The 17,186-nt window shown below is 40.0% G+C and overlaps 3 protein-coding genes across 3 annotated transcripts; 2 read left to right on the forward strand and 1 right to left on the reverse strand.

Moving 5' to 3' along the window:
* The first annotated feature begins 1,709 nt into the window (after positions 1–1,709).
* LOC137744307 (vesicle-associated membrane protein 711-like) lies at positions 1,710–3,868 on the forward strand. Its single transcript, XM_068484149.1, has 4 exons — positions 1,710–2,206; positions 2,314–2,504; positions 2,627–2,790; positions 3,420–3,868. The coding sequence occupies exons 1-4, from the start codon at positions 1,990–1,992 to the stop codon at positions 3,508–3,510; spliced, it is 663 nt and encodes a 220-aa protein (XP_068340250.1). The 5' UTR covers positions 1,710–1,989; the 3' UTR covers positions 3,511–3,868.
* LOC137744296 (protein FAR1-RELATED SEQUENCE 6-like) lies at positions 3,574–7,075 on the reverse strand. Its single transcript, XM_068484145.1, has 2 exons — positions 6,939–7,075; positions 3,574–6,083 (listed from the first exon to the last, which is right to left on the reverse strand). The coding sequence occupies exon 2, from the start codon at positions 6,081–6,083 to the stop codon at positions 4,077–4,079; it is 2,007 nt and encodes a 668-aa protein (XP_068340246.1). The 5' UTR covers positions 6,939–7,075; the 3' UTR covers positions 3,574–4,076.
* A 1,707-nt stretch (positions 7,076–8,782) lies between these two features.
* On the forward strand, positions 8,783–17,036 carry LOC137735356 (uncharacterized). Its single transcript, XM_068474782.1, has 10 exons — positions 8,783–10,387; positions 10,928–11,401; positions 11,494–11,795; positions 12,408–13,118; positions 13,198–13,476; positions 13,660–13,821; positions 13,964–14,902; positions 14,998–15,213; positions 15,690–15,950; positions 16,141–17,036. Exons 1-10 carry the CDS (start codon positions 8,986–8,988, stop codon positions 16,486–16,488), a joined length of 5,094 nt encoding a protein of 1,697 aa, XP_068330883.1. The 5' UTR covers positions 8,783–8,985; the 3' UTR covers positions 16,489–17,036.
* The last annotated feature ends 150 nt before the right edge of the window (positions 17,037–17,186 follow it).

Genomic DNA, 17,186 nt, shown 5'->3' on the forward strand with positions numbered 1-17,186 from the left:
CCACAGTAATATGAAAGTGAAAATAATATCATTTATTAAAACAAAAAGAAAAAAAGAAAAAAAATGCAGCGGTTATTATTTAAAACACTTTGAGCGAAATAGTCACACATATAGACATAGAAATAACGCGTGATAGAACATAATATAAATGCAAATATATCTACAAAGAAAGACGAGAATGCGACAGATGGCAGTAGAACTTGTAAAATGAAACAAAGGCATCTGAGAAAAGAAACTAGAAAGCTGGAATCGTCCTCCCATGGGGGTTTTATCAAGTATTTATTTACTTTTTTTATATACATGTCGATCATAAGACGGATAACACATAAAAGCTACCAAAGCCAATTTCAAACAGAAAAAAATAAAAATAAAAATCATCTTCCATAAAATATCCAAGGACCTTTTGGATGTTTTTTGTTTGGGGGGGGGGGGGGGGGGGGGGGGGGGGGGGGGGGGGGGTGGGGGGGGTGTGTGGGCACACGCTGGTTATTTGAGAAGGAAAACTGAAATATAAAGGCCGGCACATGACACTTTCAAAAGCATGGGACCATCCAAAAACCCGCCTTTCTGCTTGAATTGAGGCCATCCATTCCATGAGCTGGCCGCCCGTACGCCTTCATTATACCAAAAATATATCAATATAAATATATTTTTTTTGTTGTTGTTTAATGAATCTGATTAATTTGTTTTGTTTTGTTGTTGAAGGGATATATAGTTCGTTGGTTGAGAGTGGGAAACAATCAAGACCAACATCTCTTACAGGGCAAGCATGAATTTTGGGATACAATTTTCATTTTTTCTTGTATTATGTGTAACCAAGTGTCAAACTTTATCGTAAGAGTCGTTTACGTGGGGTGCCTCATTTTTTGTTGTTGAGCGAATGAGCTAATTTTCACTAAATGGATGAACTTCACAAGAATTAACAATAAGAATTCATTTGCTTAAATTTTGAATTGAACTAGATTGATTTCCATCTTAACCGAACCATTATTGATTCATACGAGGCTCTCAATCCTAATTCGGAAGCAATATTGTCATTTTGGATATAAGTGTTTTTAGTATAAAGACATCAAAAAGTTAAATAAAAAAGTTCGAATTGTTTTGTGGAAAATCACTCAATAATGCATAAAAACTACTTTTTCTCTAACAAATAAGAGCTTTAATTTTTATGTAGGCTGTTTTCGTAAGTGATTTGGTCATTGGAAAATGTTATTAGCATGAGTCATGATTGTCACACGAACTCTTATCGTATGAGAATTTATACTCGCTCTCTTGATTATCATTAAATGAGTATGAACTTTACAAATTATGTTGATTAAAATCATACTTACCTAGCGATAATCAATAATGTGAAACCTGAGCAAATATACACCTTTTATCTCATTGTGGAGAAAAACTTATGCCGAACTTGTCTTGTCATTGAATTTTGTTGAGTGACACTATATAAGTTTTTCTCCTCATCGTGAGGTCGTGCGAGAACCTTCTATATATTGTACAACTCACTTCAATCAACGGTACTGAATTATCCACGTAAGAATGAAAACTACAACTACTATGTTTAGCAAATCTTTTTCAGATGACTTTAGACCGTTGATTTATATTTCAATCAATCAATAGTCCACATGTCATTTGCTGTATTTTCCGTTTTATGAATAATTCAATAATCCACAATTTCAGCAATTTCTGCCAAATAAAATAAAATAAAAAATAAAACAGAGTTAACAGAGCGACAGAGAGAGAAAGCGAGTTAACAGGGCGATGGAGAGAGAAAGCGAGAGAGTGAAACCTTTCATTTTCGATTTTTGAACACCAAAAATGGCTGATTTGAGCTAATCTTACCGAGAAGAAAGAGAGAGAGTCGGTCGCCGTCGGTAGCTTACCGTAATTGCTTAGAGAGAGAGACTAGAGAGAGAGAGAGAGAGAGAGAGAGAGAGAGAGAGAGAGAGAAAGATTTGAGCTGATCTTGGCGGTGGTTGTGGTGGCGGGGAGATGGCGATACTGTACGCGCTGGTAGCACGGGGATCGGTGGTGCTAGCGGAGTTCAGCGGCACGGCGACGAACGCGAGCACAATCTCCAGACAAATCCTCGAGAAAATCCCTGGCGACAGCGACACCCACGTCTCCTACTCTCAAGATCGCTACATCTTCCACGTCAAGCGCACCGATGGCCTCACCGTCCTCTGTATGGCCGACGAGACCGCCGCCCGTACGTCGTCGTTTTGTTTGACCCAATTCACAATTTCGCACAGTTTCCCTCCCCCAATTTTCAATTATTTTATTTTATTTTTTAATTTTGTTCGATTTTTGGTGCAGGGAGAATGCCGTTCGCTTTTCTGGAGGACATCCATCAGAGATTCGTGAGGACCTACGGTCGCGCTGTTCATTCGGCTCAGGCTTACGGCATGAACGATGAGTTTTCTAGGGTTTTGAGCCAGCAGATGGAGTATTACTCCAATGATCCTAATGCCGATAGGATCAATCGACTCAAAGGCGAAATGAGCCAGGTAGAAAGATGTCAATTTTGTCACCAATTGACCAAGTTTAATCGTGGAATGTGGATCCAGTTTGTTCATTCTTTTTCTTAACGATTGTGGTTTGATTTCTTATTGAGTTTTCGGATTTGTAGGTGCGAAATGTGATGATTGAGAACATTGACAAAGTTTTGGATAGAGGGGATCGCTTGGAGTTGCTGGTTGATAAAACTGCTAATATGCAAGACAATACCTTCCGGTTCAGAAAGCAAGCTCGCCGTTTCAGAACCAGTGTGTGGTGGAAAAATGTTAAGCTCACGTATGTTTTCTAAACTCAAAGCTCAATTCAATAGCTACAGAAACGTCGAAATTATCAATTTTTCTTTTCTTTTCATCTTATGATTTAAAGAGTTGTATGTACTTTATGCAATGGGTTACGTTTTCATGTCAGACGGTCACATTACTAAGCTGTCGGTTCATCTACGTATTCAATCCACAGTTTGTGTTTGATTATCTGGCAAGAGTGTTTTATGTAATGGTAAAGTTACAAAGCTAGCGTGTCCAGCATGTTACGTTGCTAGACTGTCAATTCAACTACGTATTCAACCCACAGTTTGTGCTAGATTGTCTGGCACGAGTGTTTTATGCAACGGTGATGTTTTTATGTCTGTCAGTATGGAATATTATGTTGCTAGACTAGACTGTCAATTCAGCTATGTATAGATACCACAGCTTGTGTTATATTGTCTAGCAAGAGCGTTTTATACTTTTGTGTAATGGTAATGTTTTCTATCAGATACTCTGGCATATTAGATTGCTTGACTGTCAAGTCAATTTGACTATATATTCAAACTCAGTTTATCGTAAATTTTATGGCAAGAGTATTTTTCATTCATGTAAATGCATTATTTGTCTGCCCCCACTTACCAAGTGCTTTGAATCTTGCAGGGTTGCATTGATATTCCTTGTGCTAGTAGTAATTTATGTTGTGCTGGCTTTCGTTTGCCATGGCCTCGCACTACCCTCCTGCTTGAAGTAGTGAGCATGACAAACAAGTGAAATTGGAACGTGCTTTTGCTTTGTTTTCTTCCTCTTCTGGGTATATGGGATTCTTCTATTTAAACTTCCAGAGACGTAAGTTGTCAGATTCTTGTGTTTATGTGATTTCAAATCGCTCATTTGTGTGTGCAGCCTGTGGGAGTTTTGAACTGGTTCAGGTTGTATTTTCTTGTTTATCTTTTGGCCGCTAGGTTGTGTGTTTCTTGAAAACATAGCTTGATGAGTTTATTATATTTTTGGCTGGTCATATTTTATCTAGTTGTTTCTTGTATTGTGAATTTGATTAATAGACCGAAGAGCTTGGTTCGTGTTCATCAGCAAAACATAACTTTGTGAAACTCATGGGTTTTGCCTATTTTGCACATTATATACACACTACAAAATAGCAATTGCCGCAGGCACTAGAAAGACTCCCTAACTGCTCTGGTTATTGCCCAAGTTTGTGTGTGTAGGAGTGAGTAAGCGTATGAATGCAGTTCAAAAGATGCCGCAGAGTCATCTTTCAAGAGGATATTTGTATACAGTACTATCATATACCGTTCTTTGTTACACTTGGTTATCCTCTACAAGATGAAACTTGTTTAATAACTCCTCCAATGCTAGTAAGGTAGTCTTATAATTTTCTTCCGATTGTGCCCCTTCTTCCGCAACGGGAAGGGCAAGTTTATAGAGATGATTATACCAGTACACTGGGTTATACACGTCTATATCACTCGAGCTGTGATGGAGAAGATACCTGCACTTGAAATCTTTACTCCACCGTGGCAGAATATAGCGCGAAGGGACTTCTTCTACGCCGTTGTAATTAAGAACGTTCAATGCATGCCTGCATAGATAACCTTTGTAGTTGAACAAACTGCAGATGCATCGTACATCAACTTGTGTTGATTCGTACAAAACCTCGTAGCATCGGACTTCCTTCTCGTTTCCTTCAACTTCAACCCGTTCCTTGACTATGTAGGTTAGTATAGACCCAGTCACATTCACCTGTCTTGTGTTGAAGCAGGCGTACATGCCCTCAACCTCCAACTGGAACCTCCTGAAAATTTCCTTCGTATACACCTTACGTAGCTGTTCCTCGAAATTACGTCTCGTTCTTAGTTCAAAGCTTGAACTCCTCGACTCCACATCTGCCGCCACCTCTTTCATGCGCTTCCGATGTAGAGCTAGATCGTACTTATCAACAAATTCCTTGAAAGACGTATGCTTATGCACATAACCATCAAAAAATGCAGTCGAGCTCTCATGTTCTCGGATAGGGATCATTCCTGCAAGAAATGTGTCTTTCAAGTACACCGGAACCCACATCTGCCGATCTTCGTACAATGTCTGAAGCCATCTATTATCCCCTAGTTCGTGCCGCTTGATCATTTCTGCCCATGAAGTTTCAAACTCAGCTATCTTCAAGGAATTATAGACTGCTTTGTGCAATTGTCTCTTGATTTCGTCGTATCCCCTCAGTCCTCCCAATTTCTCTGGAACTCTCTGCATGATATACCACAAACAATAGCAATGGCGAGCGTTCGGGATAACCTCAGACACTGCACTTTGCAAGGGCTTACATTGATCAGTAATGAAAACTTGTGGAGGGCGCCCTAGCATGCATTTGAGCCATGCCCTGAGCATCCAAACAAAATTTTCCTCCGACTCTTGCCCAAGGAAGCCGCAGCCCAACAAAATCGATTGTCCATGGTGATTTACGCCAACAAATGAAATCAGGGGGATTTCGTATTTGTTTGCCAAGCATGTTGTATCTACTGCGACCGTGTCGCAGAAGTAGCCATATGCAGCCCTGGACCTGGCATCAGCCCAAAACACATTCCTCAGGCGTCCATCGTCGTCAAGATCCATTAAATAATAGAAATTAGGGTTCGTCAGTTTCATTCGACAAAAGTAGTTATAAACTGCATGAGTGTCTCCTTCTTTAAGTTCCAAGTGCTTAGAGAGATCAATCGAATTCAAACCTTCAGTTTCACTAAAATTTGAGTATCCACTGCACCCAACGTCCATAACAGGTGTTCGATACAGCTTGATAGTATGAACTTCTGTAACGGGCTCTGGGGGCGGTTGAGCACTTTTGGCAGCAAGAATCATTTTCTTATGCGACTTGTAAAACCTTTTGATTTGTGGACTCACCTGATGATTGTGTTCAAGCTCTAATTCGACTATTCTCCACCTTTTGGAGTCCACCAGCCTGATAATGACCATTGCAGGACAACCAGTTCTTGTTTCGGGTCTTGGATTATTGGCTTCACTCTTTTTCTTGAAACCTGCACTGCTGCAGCTTAGCTTTGCTCGATACCGCTCTTTTTTCTTTGATCTGAACCATGAATTGCTTACTCTGATGCCAAAGCCCTGTTCTTTACCATAGAGATTGTAAAAATCATATGCTTCATCAAATGAATCGAACTCTAAACCCACCGTAGGTTCTCCGGGGTCCTTTTTTCTGTTTGTTTCCCCAGTTCCATGATCATGCTCGGTAAAATCTCCCTCCAATTCATAGTCATCCCCTTCGTCAAAGACCGGCTCGGTGTTGAGAGAAACTTCTTCCATCTGAAATCACAATCATAAAAGCATAATCTTTTTAGGCACCATTAAACCTAAAGAAAACATCTTCGTCAAATACCGGCAGAGCGCCCAGCTGCCTATACAACAGCAAAAATGTGATGAAATTTTTGTTTTCAGGATCCATGTCTAACACAAATGTGATACAACAACAAAAGGGAGGAGGGTTCTGTTAGGATTCCGTCGCGCCTAACACAACCCTCCTCCCTTTTCAAGCTAAGGCACAACGGAATCACTGAAAAGTAACACTACCCAGTTGCCAAAAGGCCAGCATAGAAACCATAATCTATTTTGCATACAACACAAAAATCTTAAAACATCCATTTTTGTAAACTCAGTAGTAAAATCAAAATTGTAAAAGAGTGAAAATATCAGATTTGACTCTACTGTGTATTTAATGCAATCACCATCTCGACGGCCAGATATAATTATGTGAATATATATACACTCACCATCGGACCATCGAGATGGTGATTGTATCAAAACGTGTAATTTTAGTAGGCAGTGCTGAAATATCACACCTTGAGCAAATTATAGTTTTCCTATAAAAAAACAAAAATCTTTACAAACTCACAATTTCACAGACAAATGCACAATCGACAACCCCAAAATTAAGAAATAAAGAACTTGAAAGCCGCTCTTTGCCGTTGAATTTTCTTAATCTAACCCTAACATACAGATTAAACACACAATTTAACTTTCTTTCACGTTCCCAACTTTTCTCGGCATCCAAACAGTTATAATAATCCAAGTCCAAGGTCAAAACGATCCACTTAATCTCATGGCTAAATGCTAAACACACAGAAAATTAGAGTAATAGAGTGAGAATTTAGGCGATCTTACAGTGGTTTACCGGGTCGGACTCGGCGAGGCGGGAAATCAACTGTCAGAGACTCGGAGGAATTGGGGCTGAGTCAGGGCTCCGAGTTAGATGCTGGTGAAGGAAATGTGCGAGTCACACTTGGGATTACAGAGCTTTCACAAATCTATCGACCCTGTGCGCTGACACGTGGCTGAAACACTATTATATTGTGGGAGCATTTTTGCTCACAACCATAAGTATAATGTATACTCATTATACACCTAATAATTTGTCACGTGTCCTTTCACGTAGTTATAGTTAACTTTTGCATTAAATGTTATTTTTTCAATTTAAAAAAAAAATTAACCAATGTTAAGTGAAAGAACATGTGGTAAATGATTATGCATATGATTTGGTGAGTATACACGATAGTTTATGGTGATGAGCAAAAATATTCTCTTATACTGTTTAGTAATGCCAGAGAAATCAACTTTTATTGGTGACACATCACGTAATTAGTATATTTGATCTAAAATTTAATCTACCTAGTGTTATTTTATATTATTTATCTCTCCCCACGGTTTTATTTTTAGCGCAACTAGGGCTTTTTATTCATTTCAAATTTTGTATGCTTTTGAATATTTTCATTTTCCCACTTGAAATTTGTCAATTTTCAGCTTTTCATATTCAATTTTTTGTCTCACATTTGTGCGATGAAAGGATGGGTTCGGTTGCATTCGATTAGACTTTTTGAGAAAACTGAAATCCAAATCAAAATTATTATTTGATTTGGTTCGATTCAGTTCAATTTGGTTCAATTTTTTTAATATATATTTTTCTAACCTACAAATGAATAGGTGAAAAAAAAAATCTAAGAAATAAGGCTTTCAACATATTTAGGCCTAAAGTTGGGTTTACTTAACCTTTGGGTTAATAGTACTTATAATTGGGCTTTGAATATACCCAACATAAATAAACAAAAATATTAATTTATATCTTATTTGGTTATGTTTTTGAACTATCAAAATCGAAACTGAACAAATAGTTTAGTTTGATTGTCTTTTTGGTCTTGGTTTGATTTTCAATCGGTTCATAGGATGGTCAAGTATTGATCCTTAGTGTGTATCAAGATTGGAATGTAACAAAATTCATAAATGTAATATTGAGATTAGAACGTAACAAAATTCATAAATACAATACAAAATATGAAAGGGAAAATTTCTTCTTACGCCAGTCCAATGCCTTCACCATATGCACTGATCGAAGATGAGGAGAGCCGACAGCAGACATCAGTGTGTGACGAAAGACATGGGACGATAGAAGGTCTTTTTTTATTTGACCAAAAAAATATGGGAGGTCTTTTTTACCTTTTTATGTTTAACATTTTAGTTCAATATAATCAAACAAAAAAGTATATATGAGGATTTGTTTTTAGTTTTGTTAACAATTTTTTTTTTTATCTTCTGTGACACAAAGTTTAATAATTTTATCGATAATAAATAAACATAAAAGGTCGTCGCACCAAATTCTCAAGTAGTGAAAATAAAGCTGAAAAAAAAAGGCAAAATCCAAGAGTATATTACCGGTCCAAAAAGTATTAGAAACGATGACGTGGCCCCATGCAGCTGGAAAAGAAAAAATAGCCCCGGGCACCAGCGGATCTTCCCGAAGCACGTGCAGTCATAGCCCCCGATTGGCCCCATGACCCACGTGGGCCCCATCGCACGTGCAAATAGCCACCAGATCAACGGTCTTCTAACGTAGCGAAATGAAACTTGGACGGATCACAACTAGCCAAACCTCAGAGAGGCAAAAAATTAGGAAAAAAGAAATAAAAATAAAAAAAATACAAAAAGGGTAAAGAGAAGCAGAGGGAAGCAGAGGGACGGCGCAGGTTAACTACAATGCGCCGCTTTGTGTCCAAAGTGCCCTCCCTTCTTCCTCTTCTTTTTGTACCCTCTCAAGGCTCTCACCACACACACCATCCTCTCCTCCTCCCTAAAATTGATCAAAAATAAAAATAAATAAATACAAAAACCAGAGAGTGAGGAGAGAGAGAAACGCGAACGAAACGAAACGAAACCCCTAATGAAGCAGCAGCAGAGCTCATCATCGTCCGAGGCGGTATCGTCGTCGTCGTCGTCGTCGTCCTCCTCCGCCGCATCCACTTCGGCGGACCATTCGCAGCCCGCCACCTCATCGCCGAATTCGGGAGCCTCCGAAAAGCTTCCGTCGATACCGGCGGCGGCGCTGGAGGACCTTTCCGTGGGGTCCAGGGACGGCGGGGGGGCACAGGAGAGCGTGACCGTCGATCGGCGGGGCGAGTACTCGACGGTCTGCCGATGGACGGTCCAGAATTTTCCGAGAATCAAGGCTAGGGCACTGTGGAGCAAGTACTTCGAGGTAGGGGGATACGATTGCCGGTTGCTAATATACCCTAAGGGTGACTCACAGGCGCTGCCGGGGTACATCTCGATATACCTCCAAATCATGGACCCGCGGGGCACCTCGTCGTCCAAATGGGACTGTTTCGCGAGTTATCGGCTCGCCATCGTCAACCTCGCCGACGATTCTAAGACCATTCATCGCGATTCTTGGCATCGGTTCTCGAGCAAGAAGAAATCTCACGGTTGGTGCGATTTTACGCCTTCTTCTACTGTCTTTGATTCGAAATTAGGTTATTTGTTCAATACCGACTCCGTTTTGATTACCGCCGACATCTTGATATTGAATGAGTCCGTTAATTTTACGCGAGATAGTAATAACAATAACAATGAGCTCCAATCGTCCACCGGCTCGATGATGTCAGGTTCTGCGGTGGCCGGACCGGTTTCTGATGTGTTGAGTGGCAAGTTCACTTGGAAAGTTCAAAACTTTAGTTTGTTTAAGGAGATGATTAAGACTCAGAAGATAATGAGCCCGGTGTTTCCTGCTGGAGAGTGTAATTTGAGGATTAGTGTGTACCAGAGCTCGGTGAACGGCGTGGAGTTTTTGTCAATGTGTTTGGAGAGCAAGGACACGGACAAGACGGTTGTGTTGTCTGATAGGAGTTGTTGGTGTTTGTTTCGAATGTCGGTGTTGAACCAGAAGCCTGGGACTAATCACATGCATAGGGACTCGTATGGGAGGTTTGCTGCTGATAATAAGAGTGGGGATAACACTAGTTTGGGGTGGAATGATTATATGAAGATGTCGGATTTTGTTGGGACTGAGTCGGGGTTTTTATTGGATGATACTGCGGTGTTTAGTACATCGTTTCATGTGATAAAGGAATTTAGTAGCTTTTCGAAGAATGGAGGATTAATTATGGGGAGGAGTGGTAGTGGGGCAAGGAAGTTGGATGGTCACATGGGGAAATTCAATTGGAGGATTGACAACTTCACTAGGTTGAAGGATCTTTTAAAGAAGAGGAAGATAACGGGTCTTTGCATCAAGAGCAGGAGGTTTCAGATTGGAAATCGGGACTGTCGGCTCATTGTTTATCCCCGAGGTATGCTTCGCTATTGCACAAGAGAATTCTCTGTTTTATTCTCAATAATTTGTTGTAACAATCAATAACTCTTTCTTTTTGTGAATTAATATGTTGCAAAGCTATGAAACCATGTGATACATTCTCATACAGATATTTGAGGATTAGTAGTACCTTATTCATCCTATTTGAAAATGATTTTACATGTCCTTCCCTATTATCCCACCACTTGAACGTATGGAGCTGCATCTGTAGTTACTTGGCATCATGGGCCACTGCAAATATGGTATGTATTAATGCTATCTAAGATAGCATAAACCACCATAATTTGCATATATTGTTTATACTCTGCTACTCTGATCGTTGTGCTCGAAGCCGCGATGTTACTTGAGCTATGCTATGCTTATTTAGTTCTTAGGATTGTGGATGTCATGAAAAGTTTGAAATGCCATATGGTGGAATGATAAAATTTTGTTAATGTGGTAGACAACATAAAACCTATCCAGCTTGTGCTTCAGAGAGTGAACTGATGAAAATTTTCCATATTTTTGGTGGTATCAGGGCAGTCTCAACCACCATGCCACCTTTCAGTGTTTCTGGAAGTTACTGATTCACGGAACACTTCTAGTGACTGGAGTTGTTTTGTGAGCCATCGTTTGTCTGTTGTTAACCAGAGGATGGAGGAGAAGTCTGTCACGAAGGAGTCTCAGAATCGCTACTCCAAAGCTGCAAAGGACTGGGGCTGGCGTGAATTTGTGACGCTTACTAGTCTCTTTGATCAAGATTCAGGGTTTCTTATTCTGGACACTGTTGTATTCTCAGCGGAGGTCCTTATATTGAAAGAGACATCAATAATGCAAGAGTTTACTGATCAGGATACTGAGTCAAGCAATGCTGGTTCGCAGATTGATAAGAACGGAAAAAGAAGTTCCTTCACATGGAAGGTGGAGAATTTCCTGTCTTTTAAGGAAATAATGGAGACCCGAAAAATCTTTAGCAAATTCTTCCAAGCTGGTGGATGTGAACTTCGAATTGGTATGCAGCAGTCACACATATTCTCCACTAAAAAGGCGGTCTCATTTGTTTGCATTTCTTAATTTTACCGACATTTGTTTTCCGTGATGCAGGTGTATATGAGTCCTTTGACACCATATGTATTTATTTGGAGAGTGACCAGTCAGTTGGTAGTGATCTGGATAAAAACTTTTGGGTTAGATACAGGATGGCTGTTGTGAATCAAAAGAACCCTGCTAAAACTGTGTGGAAGGAGTCATCTATATGTACAAAGACTTGGAACAATTCTGTTTTACAATTCATGAAGGTGTCGGATATGTTGGAAGCAGATGCAGGGTTTCTTGTTCGTGATACTGTTGTTTTTGTTTGCGAAATATTGGACTGCTGTCCTTGGTTTGAGTTTTCAGATCTCGAGGTTAGTGTTTACATGCATATTTCAGTTATAGACAGCCTGCTAATCATGGTTGTATTTATACTGTCTGTCTGATGTTCAAGTTTGTTGATTCTTAAGTGCTGATACCGATTTTTTTAATTTTCTGGGAAGATTTGTTTGGTTCTTTAATTTTTACACGTCTTCTCTAACATGGTTTGAGATATATTTATGTTGTTATCATGGGATGGTTGATGTTAGTTTGCCTGCTTCATCTGTCGGCGTAACATTTAATTTAGAACAAGGGTACATTTGTTTTAGGGAGTTTTAACGAAAAGCTCACGGTACTGTTCACTTTAACGAAAAACCACATTTTTACAGTAAAAAGTCAATCCTGGTACTATTCACTTTACCCTTTATTCTGTCCTTATCGTTAAAACTCAAAGTTTTCAAACCCCTTTCATTAGTTTTCCTTTTGTTTTAACCTTGTTAATGTCTCTGCCTTGAGCAATAAAATTTCCATTTAACTTAAGCAGTCAGTTTATACGTCTCACTATCTTTTAGCTTGCCACTGTAGCAATACAATTTGACTAAGAATGGTCTTCCCCTTCTACTCTTTTATGGTGGTTGCCTACTGGTATGCATTTTGCCTGTCAGGTTTTTGCTTCGGAGGATGATCAGGATGCATTGACAACAGATCCTGATGAGCTTGTTGATTCTGAAGACAGTGAAGGAATTGGTGGTGATGAAGAAGATATCTTTAGAAACCTACTTTCTAGAGCTGGATTTCACCTCACATACGGAGATAATCCTTCACAGCCACAGGTCACTTTACGAGAAAAACTTCTGATGGATGCTGGTGCTATTGCTGGTTTTCTGACTGGGCTCCGTGTTTATCTTGATGACCCTGCTAAAGTAAAACGCCTGCTTCTTCCGACCAAGCTTTCTGGTAGCAGTGATGGGATGAAGGTCAAAAAGAATGATGAATCTTCCCCTAGTTTGATGAATTTGCTTATGGGAGTCAAAGTTCTGCAGCAGGCTATCATTGATTTACTTTTGGACATTATGGTTGAGTGTTGCCAACCTACAGAAGGGACTTCTAATGGTGACTTGTCTGATACAAACTCAAAGTCTCCAGATGGAAGCGGAGCTGCTAGTCCGTTGCAACCCGATAGAGAAAATGGAGCTACAGAATCTGTATGTGAAAGATTGGATACTGGCGCTGATGAAACTAGCAGCAGCTCTTCGGCTGTTCAAAGCTCTGACGTGACTGGGATTGGTGTACCTAGAAAAACTGTTCCTGGAAAACCAATTTGTCCTCCAGAAACATCCGCCGGGGTGTTGGAAAATGTGACCCTTCGCTCAAAGGTGCATTACATTGTTGATCTAGTATTTGATATGCAGCTTAAGTGATAGTACTGACCTGTTTTAACAAATTGAATTTCAGACCAAGTGGCCAGAGCAATCAGAGGAGCTCTTAGGATTGATTGTAAACTCGTTGCGAGCTCTAGATGGAGCTGTTCCACAAGGCTGTCCTGAACCAAGACGTCGGCCTCAGTCGGCACAAAAGATCGCTCTTGTACTGGATAAAGCGCCAAAGCATTTGCAGTCTGATCTTGTTGCTTTGGTGCCCAAGTTGGTTGAGCACTCAGAGCATCCACTTGCTGCTTTTGCACTTATAGAACGACTTCAAAAGCCAGATGCAGAACCTGCTTTGCGGACACCTGTAAGATTTATTTACTTATTGTCGTTCAAAGATATTTTGCTTTCCCCAGATGTGTTTTTATATCTATTTAATACAAAGCATCTTACATATATTATGGAAAGCAATCTAGCTAGCATGTGCACCTTTGCACAAGTCTATTGCTACATTGTTCTTCTTTTAAGTTATCTTTATCGTAATTCTCAGGTTTTTGGTGCTCTGAGTCAACTGGACTGTGGCAGTGAAGTGTGGGAACGAGTTTTATCTCAATCTTTTGAGTTTTTGCTGGATTCAAATGATGAGCCTCTTGTTGCAACCATAGATTTTATATTTAAAGCTGCATCCCAGTGCCAACACCTCCCCGAAGCCGTATGTGTATAACGTATTCTTGATTGAATAATTACCTAACTACATTATTCTAAGGAAAAAAAAAAAATCCACTTATATTATTGTATTTACTTTTGCATTCCTTTCTCTTCGCATGCGTAACCTTCTTTGTTCTCTATTGTAGGTCAGATCTGTCCGTGTTAGGCTAAAGAATTTGGGTGTCAACATTTCTCCTTGTGTTCTTGAATTTTTGAGTAGAACTGTAAATAGCTGGGGAGATGTTGCTGAAACCATACTTAGAGATATTGATTGTGATGATGAATTTAGTGACACTTGCTCGACATTGAATTCTGGTCTTTTCTTGTTTGGTGAACATGGACCGATTTCTGAACGGTTTCATCCGGTGGATGAGCAGGCTTTCCGCTCGAGTTGTCTCTTTTCTGACATTTACATCTTGATTGAGATGTTATCCATACCTTGTTTGGCAGTTGAAGCCTCTCAAACATTTGAGAGAGCTGTAGCTCGTGGTGCCATTGTGGCTCATTCTGTGGCCATGGTTTTGGAAAGGCGCCTTGCTCAAAGATTGAATCTTGATGGTAGATTTGTTGGGGATAATTTTCAGCGGACCGATGTTGCAGCAGAGGGAGATGCCAATGAACAGCTGAGAGTCCAACGAGACGATTTTACTTCAGTTCTTGGTCTTGCTGAGGCATTGGCCCTCTCTAGAGATCCTTGTGTTAAGGGATTTGTGAAGATGCTGTATACATTATTATTGAAATGGTATGCTGACGAGACTTATCGAGGGAGAATGCTGAAGAGACTTGTAGATCGAGCCACTAGCACTACAGATAGTAACCGTGAAGTTGATCTAGATTTGGATATCTTGGTGATGCTGGCTTCTGAAGAACAAGAAATTATCAGACCAGTTTTGAGTATGATGCGGGAGGTTGCTGAACTTGCAAATGTTGATCGTGCTGCTCTGTGGCACCAGTTATGTGCTAGTGAAGATGAAATAATTCGCATGCGTGAAGAAAAGAAAGCCGAAAATGCTACTATGGTTAAAGAAAAAGCTGTTATATCGCAAAAACTGAGTGAATCTGAGGCCACTAACACTCGTCTTAAGGTACTTGTTGTCTTAGGTGATATGGCTACGATTATTGCATCTTGTTTATTCTTTTCCGGAGAATATTAGAATTGATGCATGTCATGATGTGGCAGTCTGAAATGAAGGCTGAGATTGATCGCTTTGCTCGAGAAAAGAAGGAACTATCCGAACAAATACAAGAAGTTGAGAGTCAGCTTGAGTGGCACCGCTCTGAGCGAGATGATGAAATCAGAAAGCTCACTACAGAGAGGAAAGTGCTTCAGGATCGCCTTCATGATGCAGAGACACAACTATCTCAATTGAAGTCCCGAAAACGTGATGAATTGAAGGTATCAAATTTGCTTTTTTGTCTTGTCATCTCAAATGACCTCACAGCCTTTTATCCAAGCAGGTGTTCTTCTGTATTTAATAGTTTCTCAAAAGGCTTTCTCTTTCTCATATCAGGTTATTTGATGCTTCAGAAGTTGGGTTTAGCTTTTAATTTTTAAGCATATATTTGTTTTTATTATGTTATGGGCTCATTTTTTGTCTGCATGCCATTTGAGTTGACATCTTGATATGAATGGTGATTTTGGATCGTGCAATAGGGATTTCGTCTATGGAAGCTGCATGTTTAAATGTTTTTCATGCCAAAGTCTTGCGAGTATTCATTCATTTTGAACTCACAGAAAATATTAGTAGGCGTAATTATTTGATGACATTTGGATTGACCCTTGTTTATGATAATTTCTTGATTTGATGTTTTTGTCTTTTGCTTTTCTACCAAGACATACCCTTTTCTAACTGCAATGGATGAATGTGACAGAAATTGGTGAAGGAGAAAAATGCTCTTGCTGAAAGGTTGAAGAGCGCTGAAGGCGCACGTAAAAGATTTGATGAAGAACTTAAACGGTATGCCACAGAGAATGTAACCCGAGAGGAAATTCGACAGTCTCTCGAAGATGAAGTACGGCGATTGACACAAACAGTGGGGCAAACAGAAGGAGAGAAACGGGAGAAAGAAGAGCAGGTTGCTCTGTGTGAGGCGTATATTGATGGGATGGAATCAAAATTGCAGGCCTGCCAGGTTTTTGCCCTCAAAATAGCCAATGCTCTTTTTTTTCCCTTCATTTTCTTTTTCATGATCACCTTAATATTCCCTTCTCCTAATTATTTGTATATCACCAGAAGCAGCTAGCTTCGGTGCTTATTAAGTTTCATATTTGGTTTATCTTCTATTCGGGATAATGATTAATGCGTCTCCTTATCTCATGCAGCAATATATTCACACCCTCGAGGCATCACTTCAGGAAGAAATGTCCCGACATGCTCCTCTGTATGGGGCGGGTTTGGAAGCTCTATCAATGAAGGAGTTGGAAACACTTTCACGCATCCATGAAGAAGGCCTCAGGCAGATCCATACCCTTCAGCAGCAGCGTAAAGGCAGTCCATCCGGCAGTCCTCTTGTGAGCCCTCACGCCCTCCAACACAATCATGGCTTATATCCTTCAACGCCACCCCAGATGGCCGTTGGAATGCCTCCTTCGCTCATCCCAAATGGTGTCGGAATCCACAGCAATGGGCATGTGAATGGTAATGTTGGACCATGGTTCAACCATTCGTAGATGCCTGGGTCCTAGACTCGTAGCTGTCTTTTGTGCCAATGTCGGCATTGGTTGGCCCAGCGGAATCGGGTGAAACTGCTATTTTTGGAGTCGGTTTTTTATGACATTTAGGCTGTTTGAACTGTTGGAACCGAGTTGAAAAGAGAAAGAAAAAGGAAAAAAAAAGGAATAAGATGATAAAAGCTAGGTTTAGGGTTCAAGTAAGTAAAAGTGAGGAAGAGAATCCAATACAGTTGCAAATGCCAGTACTCCCTCATTTACCCCCATTTTGCTCCCCTTGAAGTCAATTATAGGCTTTTGCTCCCCTTAAATTTTTTGATATTCCGGTGTTCAATTTATTTTCCCAAGCTCTCTCTCTCTCTCTCTCTCTCTCTCTCTCTCTCTCTCTCTCTCTCTCTGTGGATGTGGTGCAGTTCTGTTTAGGCAAATCAACTGGTTTATCCATCTCTTTGCAAGCGTTTTTGCTAGAATAGTGACAGTCACATTTACTGATTATGTTGTTGATCATTTTCTAATACGTTTACTAAATACATTGGCGATCATTTTCTCATACTCGTGGATTTATACGCTGTTGATCTCTTCCTATGTTCTCCCTTCCTACCTCTTATTTTCACTTCTTCCCTTTCACCTCTTCCTCGTTTATTTTTTCCTCTTAGTTTCCCTTTTTCATTTTTTTGGGTAAACATTCCTCTTATTAG

Source organism: Pyrus communis, chromosome 1 (assembly GCF_963583255.1).
Source record: "Pyrus communis chromosome 1, drPyrComm1.1, whole genome shotgun sequence".
NCBI classification, from domain to species: Eukaryota; Viridiplantae; Streptophyta; class Magnoliopsida; order Rosales; family Rosaceae; genus Pyrus; species Pyrus communis.

Coding starts and splice junctions, on each gene's coding strand:
- LOC137735356 (XM_068474782.1), top strand. CDS start 8,986: ATGAAGCAGCAGCAGAGCTCATCATCGTCCGAGGCGGTATCGTCGTCG. Junction 14,903..14,997: donor CCACTAACACTCGTCTTAAG/GTACTTGTTGTC, acceptor ATGATGTGGCAG/TCTGAAATGAAGGCTGAGAT. Junction 15,951..16,140: donor CAAAATTGCAGGCCTGCCAG/GTTTTTGCCCTC, acceptor TATCTCATGCAG/CAATATATTCACACCCTCGA.
- LOC137744307 (XM_068484149.1), top strand. CDS start 1,990: ATGGCGATACTGTACGCGCTGGTAGCACGGGGATCGGTGGTGCTAGCG. Junction 2,505..2,626: donor TCAAAGGCGAAATGAGCCAG/GTAGAAAGATGT, acceptor TCGGATTTGTAG/GTGCGAAATGTGATGATTGA. Junction 2,791..3,419: donor TGGAAAAATGTTAAGCTCAC/GTATGTTTTCTA, acceptor TGAATCTTGCAG/GGTTGCATTGATATTCCTTG.
- LOC137744296 (XM_068484145.1), bottom strand. CDS start 6,083: ATGGAAGAAGTTTCTCTCAACACCGAGCCGGTCTTTGACGAAGGGGAT.